The following is a 13,705-nucleotide window of genomic DNA, read 5'->3' on the forward strand; positions in this document are numbered from 1 at the left end:
CTCTTGCTTCCTATCTATTTCACCTACTAAAGATGCAACTTAATACAGGCAAATTTAGTTTGCCACAGAAACCTTAAATTCCTGATTTCCTTGTGCTTACATTCACAATCTTGACATTGCATTAGTATAGATTATTGCAAATTCTGTTTGCCTCTAAATATACTCCACTTTAAGAAAAAAACACATCAGAGCATTGACCTATCATGGCTATTAAGGAACAACACTTGATCTTAGCCCTTAAAAGGCTGAGAAGCGATAAACTTGAGTGTTTGTGAACAGGTGTTAATATATGGATCTTATCTAACAAAGAGAACTGTACCACAGTATTTAATATAACAGGGTAGGAAACTGGTTTCCCAGCCCAAGAGAATTTTTCAGATTTAATTTTTTTCACATCCTTAATTGGCACAAAAAGTCAAAATCTTGAAAAGCTTTGAGAACTAAAAACTTTGGGGAAAAATCAGCTTGGGTCAATTGAAATGCTATGTTTCACTCATTTGAAAATATTTCATTTTGATTTTGACCTTTATACCTTAAATTGTACTGTAATTTGACTTTATTTTGAATTTTGTTATTTCAAAATTAAAAACATCACTTTTCCTTTTGAAAATATCAAAACATATTGAAATGACATAATTGGTTTAAAAAATTAAAATGGGAATTTTGTTAAAACAGATCTTCTGCCAAAAGTTTTGACTTCAATTAACTGCAATTTTCAGGTGAAAAATTGTTTAATTGAAGATTTCCTGTCCAGCTCTCTTATTCATCATGCCATGGTTTAACTTCCACTTCAGTGATAAAACAGTGGCAGAAAATCACTTTTCACAATGCCTACAGTTATTCAGTTTGCAGCAAGCATTCCTCAACTGTAAGATAGGTGATAAATCTTATTTCTCTTACAGAGGCAAAGGATAGATTATCATATAAGAAAAACAATTAAGAAATTTATCATAGTCAAAATACTGGAAATACTGTTTAAATACGCTGTTTTGTTTAAAATTTTTATGCTTGTAAATCCCTTAAGATTGTAATCTCCAGTGCATCATATAGATTTTGATCCAAATAGCTATTTCAATAAAGAACTGAAGAAAATATTTCATTACTAAGTCAATATCAGCATATGATGGAAGCTGTTCACCTTTAGAATAATGTAGACATATTTTTCATAGGGGAGTATCAACATTCTTTACTCAAAAATACAGCTGATCCAGTAGATTAAGTTAATGAGCACAAAAACATAAGACCTCTATTATGATTAACAACAATCATATTTCATTGACATAATGGTAAAATAGACAGGCACAGAGCTGCCAATTAAGACCTCAGTTTCCTAGGCTAGAGTCCAACCATTGTTCCAAAGCAGCACCTTTGCCAGCTGATCCACTGAACTAGTGAATTGGCTGCAAAAATGATTCTCTCATGTCTTTCTAGGAGAGTTAAGACAGTCTTTGGAAACATAAAAGATGCAATTGGAAAAAGAAGGAACGGGGCACATGCTAATTTGATCTAGACGAGATCACAGGGTTAGACGGCACGGTCAAACCCGTCCCCCAGGCAGATGAAGAGGCATAGTCGGGTAACATGGTGAAAACAATAATTAACACAAAGATCTGTAATTGCTTTCTGTTTAACCAGCATGCGTTGCATACTCACTGCACTTTGGTTAAGTTAAGGAAATAACATTTTTCTGGTATGTGCAGATCCAGAAATCCCATACTTCATGATTGTTATGTGACAATAAGGATTCACCAAGTCATAGGCTTCGTTCTGAAATTCTGTTACTGTTGTGAAAAAACAGTATCACTTTTGAAAATACGTGCAGTTTTCCACATTTCTTCATTGCTCTCAGCTACATTTAGTAAAGAACACTGGACTTAGTTCCACAAAACACTCGTGCCCAGGCTTGCATCTCACTAAAATCAACTGGACTCACATTTAAGCATAAATTTAATTGCCATTCTGAATGAGGACCTCTGTACACACAGATGCATACCCAAACCACTGTTTAGCTCCTAGCAATCATGTTAAATGTGGATTTCTAGGTATTTATTTCCACAATTATTTTCATGACTATTGCCATGAACTTGGCTGCCCCACATAATTAAAATCAATTAAAACAGAAATCATGTCCCACATTCTGATCAAATAAGTGGGTACCATTAATAGTTAATGGCCACATCAGACTGCCACTGATCCCTTCTTAATGTTCCATAGATGATTTGCGAAAGTCCTAGCTAAATAAATACACCTTGCATAATGGCACGAAAGAGGCCAGATGCTGGCATATTGTCAAATTCCACATCACAGACCCCGACTCTCTAGAAATATTTTTGATCATATTATTTCAGAATACACCTTATAAACTCTAAATCTGAAGTAGCAGAATTTTCAACTTCCTTGTGGCCTAGCAGTGACTTATAATATATGTGCACACACACACACACCATGTTCACAGACAATTGTACAAAACTGCCCAGAACAACAGCACTGCAAAACATACTGACCTCAAGTCTAGTATAAATGTCAGATTCCAAAAGGTGTTCCATCAAGATATATATTCTTTCAACATGTCTGCCTTGTATGTCAAAAAAAACTTTCAATAAGGTACAACTTATAAATAGCAGAATGCCTTTGGCAAAACACTATGGCTTACCTGCTTTCTCTTTGCTCAGCTCCTGAGACAATACCTGTAAGAAATAATTCTTTTTTTAGTTTAACAAGAGCACATTATCACCAAAAAGCTCAGAATACTGTTTTATTACAAACGTAAGAATGGACTTTAAACTTTGAAACATCACCATTTCATCCGGGTCAGGAGAACCCAGAACTTTTTAATTAAAGGTCTGAGGGACGACATCAAGTATCTTCATCCAATTTACATCTAACCAAAAGACAGAACTGATATTTCTGGATACCAAGAAGTTTCCAGATGATAACTTCTCAGAATCTGTAGCTTGCTTGAGATGCAGCTACTCCTACATCTTGCTATTGTGTTTTCTATGGCCCTGCTACATAACCATCCAAGAAGTAAACAGCTACGTTGCCTCTTCCGTTTCTACTTTCATACTAGAAAAAGAAAATCACTTTTTCAAGGACAGGCCTCATGGACTTGTTTATCCCTCTCAACAATATACTGAATGACAATTTGACTTTATAAAAGCCCTGTTATGATCACAGATTAGGTTTTGACTATTAAAAGTGGTCAAAACTAGGTCAGATTTAGCTTAGCATGTCAGTAATATTTAACATTTAGTTAACATGTATTAGCTAACTTGACCTATCCCAACCTCTTTTAAATCACACGGACAGAGCTAGGTTCTAAATAACCATGTTAACTAACTATACACATGAATACAAGGCCTAGCTACTAAGAATGTAAAAAATTAATTGGTTAACCTGTAAGCATTCATGCTTGGTTAACCTGTAAGCATTCATTAATTGGTTAACCTGTAAGCATTCATACCCTGTAAGCATTCATGCAGTGGTTGGCAACCAAAATAACAAGAAGAGACAATTTTTTAAATTCATTAAAAAACTCAATAATTCAAGAGCCGTGATGTATGTGAATACAAGACAGTTCTTAATAAATAACGCCAAACCATACTTTTTGCCATGATTATTTTAAGAAGTGAGCACACAATGACATGTAATGTGGTACATGTTTACTGCAGGACATTCACCATTTATCAAAAATAATCAGGAGGGTTTTTTTATTATTTTTATTTTGCAATTATAGCATCAGGAGCCACAAAGAATTTCTTTAAGAGCTGCGTTTGTAGACCCCTGCATTAGGAACCCGCTAACTAGACCTGTCCAAACCCTGGTGAATGGCCTGCTGTGGCGGGCTGGCTGCCGGGACCCTACCCACAGCAGCCCAGCCTGGAGCAGCCCCTGCACATACAGGACCAGCCAGGCAGGCAGCACCCCTGCCCCACAGAGGCAATGTGACCGCAGCCCTGGCTGCTGTGCACTAGTCCACCAACAGTTAACTGCTTAAATGATATAATTTTAATTGTTTAACTGGTTAACTGTTTCAATGAGTATTTACATCCCCACTATATGCATATATGCACTGACACTCTCTTATTAACAGTCCAGGGGCTTCTGCAACAGCAAACAAGGATGCCCTCTAGAGGGCTCACAAGCTATTCAAAGGGATACTACTCAACTCCTCTACAATACAGGCAGAAGAACTAGCTGGCTATAAGATCAATCTAGTGATTTAGGTGATGGTGCTCAAATGGATAAAGCAATTGGAAGAAATGTTGGAGCTAGTGTCACTATTATCACTCAGTGTGTAATGTGGGGATCCAGCAGTTTCCCCCCAACCTAACTACCTGAGATAACCGGGTATTAGATAGTCACACAGAGTGACTATGTTATTAGCATTAGTCTGTATCTTCACAAAACAAAAAAGCTGAATGTCTGTTTTTTTCTGGTTTGTGCAGGTGTTGGATAGATGACCTCAGGCCCCCCAAATTCTTTCAACTTCCTCCAACGGTTTTGAAACACAGAGGCTATGTCTACACTACAGTGATCTGTTGACAGAAGTTACTCTTGGGAGATATGTTCAGACAAAACTTCTCTCAATGGATCATGGCACACACAAAAGGGGATGGCTCTGTCAATCCGTTCTGTTGACAGAGAGTGGCTGGACTGCCTCGCTGCTCTCTCGACAGAATGGCCAACCAAAAACACAGTGGACAGGGCAGCCCAGTGACCCAGAAGCCTGGAGTGTCCACACAGGTTCTTCTGTCAAGAAATGGGATCTGCCTCATGGGGGAGAGGCAGAAGGCTGTTGGTAAAAGTGCCAAGTTCTGTTGTTACGCTGTCGACAAAATGCATTTTTAGTGTGGACACTCCACTGGTTTTGTTGACAAAACTCTCTAGTGTGGACATAGCTAGACAGACCTGTCCAAATTCTGGTTATTTTGGGCCAGAAGTAGGTGAGAATTGCAAAACTGAGGGCTGTTTGTGGAGAACACCACCTGTGCAGACCCATTTCAACTGAGGAGGTCTCTAGCTTGACCATCTCTGTTGATTGCTTCTGTGACAGTATGGCTCAGGGAGAGCAATGCTTTTACAAGCAGTCAAAGCTAAGGCACAGGGGTTTCATAAACTGATATAAACACCTTCATCATCTAACAGCATTTGAAGTAACCAGGATTGTATTTGTAATGTTTAGTTTGTGCTTTTAAATTAGTCAGAGCAACCCCCATCTATTGATAAATACTTTCTCAGTGAGTATAAATCAAAATAACACCACAGTCCTGCCCTCATCCCATCTTAGTGTTCTAGTGAAGCCCTAGGAGTACCAGTTATTGTACAATCAAAGTCAGACTACAACAACTTCCCATGTTTTTTTAGAATAGGATATAACAACAGATGCAAATTTTAGTTGAAACAAACCCAGACAGCAACAGAAATCTGCCAGATTAAAAGTGATGTATGGAAATAATAACAGTAAGGCACTATATAACTGACTGTACAACAAAATACATTTGTTGGAGGACCAGCATCCCATCTGAACTGCATGGCAATATCCAATTAAATCCATAGAAAACATGAATTAGGTTAGTGTGAGTCAAGCCAAAAGGCTGTTCCAGCACCTGCTGTTCTGAATAGCAAAAAAATAATTCAACTGCTCCAGCTGTAGTAATTTTGCAAGTGGAAATGTTAAATAGAATCCATAGACAAATATCTTACAATGATAAAACCATTTTCTTGAGCTATAAAACAGAATACAGAAACTAGGAGTTTGCAGATAGACCAGGAATCGTCAAATTTCATTGCATTGCAGCCATCTTCTGACAACAAAAAATACTATACGACCCCGGCAGGTGGGACTGGAGCGTGAGCCCACTCAAGTCCCACCACCCCAGTTGGGGGGCCAAAGCAGAAGCCAAGGGCTTCAGACCCAGGCTGTAATCTGATGCCTGCTGCCCATGCTGAAGACTTTGGGTTTTGGTCCCAGGAGGCAGGGCTCAGGCTTTGGCCTCGTGTCCCAGCAAGTCTGAGCCAGTCCTGGTGACCCCATTAGAAAGGATCTCGATCCACAGTTTGAGAATCACTGAGATAGACATTGACCTCAGTTCTCCTCTTGCAAAACTTTTACACCAGTCAAGGGGTTCACTCTTAATTTACCTCTGTGAGAGGAGATTCAGACTCACTTTGTTTTATGATCACAGGACAACGATAAACTCTGCTTTATAGTATTTGAGAAATCTACGATCGTGTGTGTGTGTGTGTGTGAGAGAGAGAGAGAGAGAGACAGAGAAAGAGAGAGAGAGGGGGAGGGAGAGAGTTCGTTGGGGGTGGTGTCCTGAGTTCATTTGGGGACCACATTGGAATTAAGTTAAACTCAGAGTTCTTGATCTTCTGGTCCCTAGAAACAAAAAGAATGTGTAGTATGGGAAACCTGAGTGGTTGGTCATTCTTGAGCTTTGGTTTAAAGCCTTTGGCATGTTTATGTCCTGAGAACAGCCAACAATTTAGTGGATAGCTTCTCACCTGTTGGGGCTATAGTCTGAGAACACTGATCTCTGCTCCACTGGGGGATGTGACTAGTCTTAAGCTTTGTGATCTCTGCTAGCCCACTATGGGCAAAGTACTGGCTGGCACACCTTTCCCTGCCTATGGTGAATGGAAGAGAGAAAGGTCTTGGTTCACCAAGATACTTTAAAACAAGCATAACTTTCAGCATGTGCTTGGACCTATTGAAGCCACCCCTTGTGAATGAGCAAAAGAATATTCACGGTGGGGGGCAAAAGATAAAGAAAGAAAAAGATTCTTAGGCTACGGTTACCCTACAGCGCTCTGTCAACAGAAGTCAGCATCGGAAGAGATTTACCAACAAAACTTCTGCTGACAGAATGCAGCCAACACACAAAGGCACATTGGAAGAACGCTCTGCTCTGTTGAAAGAGCAGCTGGACTCTCAGCTGCTCTCTCAACAAAACAGGCCCCCAGAAGCACAACCGACAGGGCTGCCCATTGTTCTGGATGTCCTGTCCCTAAAGAGAAGCCCGTTCCCCCTCCCCACCAGTGCATGGGGGGGGGAAATGGGGGGGGGGTAAAGAAAATTAGAGTGTGCAGAAGCACCTCTCCCCAAGAATAATCCAAAATCCAAACAGTGGCCCTGAAAGCAATTTCACAATTAGAATTATATGGAAATGAGTCTAGGAGGAAAACTTCAGCAACATAAACCCACCAACGAAATCAAATCAATATGCTCATCAAAAAATGTTTCCCTCAAATAAACACATGATCTCTGACATGCATAAATAGTGTGAGCATGAAATCCACATGATACAACTGGATTAGATGATTTTATCATGTAAGATTCTGTCCTAGTAAGCTTCTTGTCACATAAAAGCCTTTACTGACAATGAAAATGTCTACGAAATGGGAACTCTGATGGACTCAGGATTATTGTAATCTGCATCAGCACAATGATTTTGCAATGCTAGCTAGTGCTGTAACTTCACTTGTCACTTTCACAAAAATAAAAATGACAGTGGTGTCCGAGAATTTTACTTCCCTCTTCCCCCATCAAATTCCATTAGCTATGAGCCATTTAAAACTCAAATTGCAAACACTTTAAATCTGACAGTGGTATTTGAGAACATCTGTCAAACTCCTATCACTGTTTCCAAGCAAATCATTCCCTCAAAAGAAGAAGAAAAATTATTAGATTATCTGTAAAACATGAAAGCGATTCTTTGGACATTTAATAAAAAGCCATTCATTCAACATACATGGGAACTCAAAAATATCATTGTTATCTAATAAACTTTGGCAATTTGTCAGGCCCATTTGACATCTGATGCTTAGAAAAAAAGGCTTTTTATTCTATGGGTTCTATTCTATGAAGAAAATTACAGCACAGATCTGAAGGATAACATTGTTTGAAAATGGCACATAATATAGCTGGATGACTTTTGTTGATTAATAGCTATGAAAGAACATCACTTTTAACATTGTTTGGAATACACGCTGGAAATCATGCTTGTTAATATTGATTAATCAATCTGCTGCACATTAAGTTAAAACTGTACATATACTCAGTTCTAAAGGAGCAATCTAGAACTCACATACAGAACTTAGTCACCAAATCAACATTTTTGCTAAACATTTTTATAAGACTTTTTTTATAAAAGAAAAAAATGAAAACTCAACAGATCAGAACTATATAATTACTCAAAATAAGGGAATTTTGCCCAGATCTTTAAATTCCTAAATACCTTTGAGGATCTGTTCCTTTGTGTTTTACTATCTTCTGACTCTCAGAAGATAACTCAGTCACTCAGGATTCTATACTGACCTCTAACATGTGCTATAAACCGGATCAGTCAGTTTTCCAATATACTAGGGCTATGTCTACACTACAGAAATCTTTTGAAAGAAGTACTTCCAGAAGATCTCTTCCGAAAGAACTTCTTTCCAGAGAAAGCGTCCACACAGCCCCCACTCTTTTTAAAGAAGGGGCCAGGGATCGAAAAATCCAGCACCATGAGGAAACCTCCTTCGAAAAAAAAGGCCTGCAGAGCACCCACACCCACTATTTTTCTGAAGATGTTTTTGAAAGAAGGCGCTCTTCCTGACCCGGGAGTAGAAGAGGTTTTCTGGAAGAAGAGCCGCATTCTTACGATTTCAGATCGAAAGAGTGCATTTTGTGTGTAGCCGTGCCACGTGTTCTTTCGAAAAAGGGCCAGATTTTCTGAAAGAACTTGCTAGTGTAGATGCAGTCACAGTGAGCTGAACCACACACAGAGCTGAAGCTATTAACATCAGATAGAAAAAAGCACTAAGCAACCCAGAACAGTGCATAACAACATACCCTACTCAAGATTTTTCTCAAAATTAAGTTTTTAAATAACATGGGATTAAAAGCATACTTTAGTGGTCAGCGAAACAAATCTAGAAGGTAATGCTACTATAGAACCAAATTATGGTGCCCTTCCTTCCATGACTAATTGACTTCAGTGGGTCTAGTTATGGCAGGACTAGACCCACAATGTCCCTAAACCAGCCTCAGAGAAAATGGATAATAAATCATATGACTTCCATTATCATAACTAGTAATTAGTTCCTAAATAATACATCTCTTGAAAATAATTAATACAGTTCATGTAATTTCCAGCAGCTGTTCACTGGCAACTTTCTTGTATGGCCTATGTTAAACAAAAATCCTAAACTAGCACTACCAATGTTTTCTCCATAACAGCTATAACAGTGACCTGTTATGTTACGACCCTAAATATAAGCATGACGAGTTTTTTACCTTGTGCAACAACAGAAAATGGAACTGAAGTTAATATTTTTTTCCACCACACATTTTGTCTTCAAGTTCTTCCCCTAGATTTTCTCCAAGTCCATATCGTCAGAGGACCAGATTTATATAATTCTTTATCCTCTACCTACTCCAATTGTGTATATATTCTGATCCACTAAATCATACAGAGCTGTAACAGAAAGTTTTTAATAAGACATACTGTGGACGTTGGGCCAGCTAGTATATTCATGATTGGCATGAGGCAGAGATGTGGGAACTAAGGCAATGTTGGTGCTGCTGTGGAGTTTGAAGTGTTGATCAAATAGAAAAGGACTTCAAAGTGACAATTTTTAAATAACTTGCTTGAGGAAAAAAAAAGATTTACAACAATTGAAGCAGATCAACAATAAAGTCCATAATAATGAAAACCATTAAATATTAAAACTGCCATTAGAAGAAAGCAAAGCAAATGAAGCTTATAGGAAGAGAGTAGCCATTATCAAATTAAACATCAAAGAGTTGTTGTTACCTTACAGAATGGACCTGTGCTGATTTCCAGCTGTTGATAATCTGGCCCACAAACTTCCAAAAATTATAACACTAGCAGCTCGATACAAGTTTTAAGAGCCAAGGGCCAGTTAGTACAAGGTTGTAATTTTAGTGCATCAGGAACACTTGCTGTCAGCATAAGAAAGATAAGCAGAAAGTACTCCAAAAAGTGGGGAGGAGGTCATTAATTCCATCCAAGATCATAGCTGTCAGAACTGACTTGATGCTTTCTGTGACTTACTGCGATGCTGTCATATCTGATTGTGGGTTTCTCTTGTTTTTAAAAACATAGCTACTCTGTCATCATCTCTCTGCAATACTTTTGCTTCTATAGACTCATCTTCTCGAAAGGCTAACATGGCACATTTTACTTAACGCTTTTCCTCATGGATCTTTTAAACTGGGTATAATATAATCCAATTTGTCTCTGGCCTTAATCCATTGTCCTGATGTGAGTGAATGAAGTCACAAAGTTACAGAGGGACAGGGACTGCAGACATGAAGGGTCCCTCAATGATAATCTTCTCTGTTCACTTTCTCTGGGGCAACTGGCATTGGCCACTGTTGGAAGACAGGACACCGGGCTAGATGGACATTTGGTATGACCAAATATGGCCATTCTTATGTTCTTATGTTCTCTTATGCTTAGTCTACTAAATTTGGACCCAGTCTGAATAGACCTTCAAAATATGTAAATTACATAACTAGTAGTGAAGTTTTTTTCCTCTCACTTGTACCTTGACATAATGTTCAATATGATGTGTTTCAGATAGCACCATCAGGTGTTTCTCTTGTTTACCACAGATCCACACATTTCAAATGGTGTTGCTACAGAGTGACCTAGCAACAAGGTAGGTGAGGTGATATCTTTTATTGAACCAGCTTCTGTTGGTGAGAGACAAGATTTTAAGTGAGTTTACAAGGGGCTTTTCTTCTGGTGTGGGAATTTAACTCAAAGTGTACCTGCTAAAACCTGGGTGGGGCCCACTGCTGTGTGAGGAGTGGGGGAAGGGAGTCCACCCTGAGTGTAGTTCGGAGGAAGGCATCGGCCCCCAAACACAGGCAAGGTAATGTGTGTGTAGCAGAGAGGTGCATGTGGAGTTTCACTGCCATTGCCTTTCCTCATTCCTGGGAGTGTGAAGCAGCTCTGCTCTAAGTGGATGGGGAGGTGTCTGTCCTTCTGTGTGCCATTTAGGGGGGAAGAGATTTCTGTTCTAACCCCCCAGCACAGAAAAAAAAAATCTGGGGGCAAATTTATTTCTCTTATCCCTCTCCTGCTCCCATGCATGCTTTATCCAAAATGTGCATTTGGCACGGAAGTTAAACAGTTTTTAACAAAAGTAGACAAAAGGCATATTTTTTGAAGTGTGATTTAAAATTCCTTCCCCTCTCTGTTGCTCAATTTTCTGTATTTTGACTCTGCTGAAGTTATCATTTCATTAGTTCTCTCATTATCAAAGGCTTTGTCCTCTCTCCCTCAAAACCCCAAACTATACAAACCAACCCTCCCTTACCAAAAAACATAAACAAAAACACCACCATTTAGGCCTCCAAATCTTCACACCTTCTTTACGTATTAGAAAAAAATCATAGAAAGTTGCAGTCTCTTATTGACCCTTATAGATTACTTTGAAAATTTATATTATTCTTTCCATTCCCAATTCCCCAAGTTCAGGATAACTGCAGGTGTTGTAGTGCTAAAAATCGGGATCTGGATGTGAAATTTTGTCCCATTGCCTGTTGCACTCACATACAGAACAGAGTGCTGGGACCATAACAGAATGGATGAGGATGAGGATGAGGATAAGAGAAAAGCGATTAGGGGAAAGAGGCCCTCAAAAATCCCTTGTCTTGAAAAACCACCCCGGGGGGGGGGGGCTAGGGGGAGGTGTTCAGTAGTCTGTATAAACGTTCAGGCCTTTTCTTTACTTTTATTTTGTATGCAGTTTGTATTCAGCTTCCTCTTATTGCCTGAGTAGTCCTCTGTTTGTTTCGCAGCTGGCTCTAACACCGTATTTTAAAAGATTTTTTTAAATGACATGTTGCCTCTTTTGTAGATTTCATAGCTCTACTGTCAGCAAGAGAGGCATCAAATAGGCAAAATGGAACTCTCTTTCTAGTTCATAAATGCAAAGTGAACTCTTTATTAACCAATATCAGAAATTGCTGCACAATTGGAAGCACCTAGTTTTACTTCAGGTCAAAAGAGGGTAAGCACAGCAGTCAATTATCCTGCAGTATGCAGTAAATAGTATCTAATAGTGGGTATTTTATAAATAATCCTCTCTGCCTCTGTTCAAGGACACTGAACTTCTGTGATAATTGAAAATTATATTTTCAAAGTGAACGTGTAAGTTCACAGTGCAACAATATCCGTTGTTGGTAATGAATGCAGTTAAGTCCGAAGTGTTTCAAGCAGCAGACCAGATGCAATTTAGAGAGCTGCAATTTCTCTTTCCAAGCAATACTTTGGATAGCTGTGATTCTTAGACTAGGCAAGGGGGAGCATACTGCAAACTCCTGATAACCAGGGATGGCAACTGTAAGGAGGTGAGACCAACTGTATAATTTTATGCCATACTGGATAATGAGAATTCTTGTACCCACTAGGGGCATATTATTGTCCTGATGCAGCCAAGCACTTAAAACACATGCATAACTGTACGCCAGTCAGCAGCCCAACTGAAATCAGTGTGGCTATTCACACACTTCACGTCAAGCACGTGCTTATATACCAGCTATATTTATATCCAATACTGCACACAAAAGATCTAAAAGCTGCATGCTTTAGGGCAAAACTTCACTGAGTCAGCGTATCGGCATTTAGCACGAACAAAGCAATTCTCACCCTTAGGCCTCTAATATACAGAACCATCCCATCCATAGGATGGCTCAGGGTGGCCACACACACCCGCCACACACTGGGGGCCCTGCAGGGGCCGCCTCAACCCTCCTTCAAATGGGATTGTCATAGAATCACAGAATACTAGGACTGGAAGGGACCTCGAGAGGCCATCGAGTCCAGCCCCCTGCCCCAATAGCAGGACCAAGTACTGTCTCAACCATCCCTGACAGACATCTATCTAACCTGTTCTTCAATATTTCCAGTGGTAGAGACTCCACAACCTCCCTTGGCAATTTATTCCACTGTTTGACCACCCTGACAGTTAGGAGCGTTTTCCTAATGTCCAACCTAATCCTCCCTTGCTGCAGTTTAAGTCCATTTCCTCTTGTTCCATCCTCAGAGGCCAAGAAGAACAAGCTTTCTCCCTCCTCCTTATGACACCCTTTTAAATACCGGAAAACCGCTATCAGGTCTCCCCTCAATCTTCTCTATTCCAAACTAAACAAGCCCAATTCTTTCAGCCTTTCTTCATAGGTCACATTCTCTAGACCTTTAATCATTCTTGTCGCTCTCTTCTGGACCCTCTCTAATTTCTCCACATCTTTCTTGAGCTGCGGTGCCCAGAACTGGACACAATAGTCCAGCTGAGGCCTAACCAGCGCAGAGTAGAGCAGAAGAATGACTTCTCGTGTCTTGTTCACAACACACCTGTTAATGCATCCCAGAATCATGTTTGCTTTTTTTGCAACATCATCACACTGTTGACTCATATTTAGCTTGTGGTCCACTATAAGCCCTAGATCCCTTTCGGTTGTAGTCATTCCTAGACAGTCTCTCCCCACTCTGTATGTGTGAAACTGATTGTTCCTTCCCAAGTGGAACACTTTGCATTTGTCCTTATTAAATGTCATCCTGTTTACCTCAGACCATTTCTCCAATTTATCCAGATCATTTTGAATTATGACCCTATCCTCCAAAGCAGTTGCAACCCCTCCCAGCTTGGTATCACTTGCAAACATAATAAGTGTACTTTCTAT

The 13,705-nt window shown here is 39.5% G+C and overlaps 1 protein-coding gene across 6 annotated transcripts in view; it reads right to left on the bottom strand.

Annotated features, from left to right (window-relative positions):
• STARD13 (StAR related lipid transfer domain containing 13) overlaps positions 1 to 13,705 on the bottom strand; it is a 506,601-nt gene that overhangs the window by 249,604 nt on the left and 243,292 nt on the right. For all 6 annotated transcript variants that reach the window (XM_074986427.1, XM_074986387.1, XM_074986418.1 and 3 more), the window contains one exon: positions 2,654 to 2,687. In XM_074986427.1, the coding sequence (XP_074842528.1) occupies positions 2,654 to 2,687 (34 nt within the window). The remainder of the gene's footprint in view (positions 1 to 2,653; positions 2,688 to 13,705) is intronic.

This window comes from Carettochelys insculpta, chromosome 1 (genome assembly GCF_033958435.1).
Source record: "Carettochelys insculpta isolate YL-2023 chromosome 1, ASM3395843v1, whole genome shotgun sequence".
Classification (NCBI taxonomy): Eukaryota; Metazoa; Chordata; order Testudines; family Carettochelyidae; genus Carettochelys; species Carettochelys insculpta.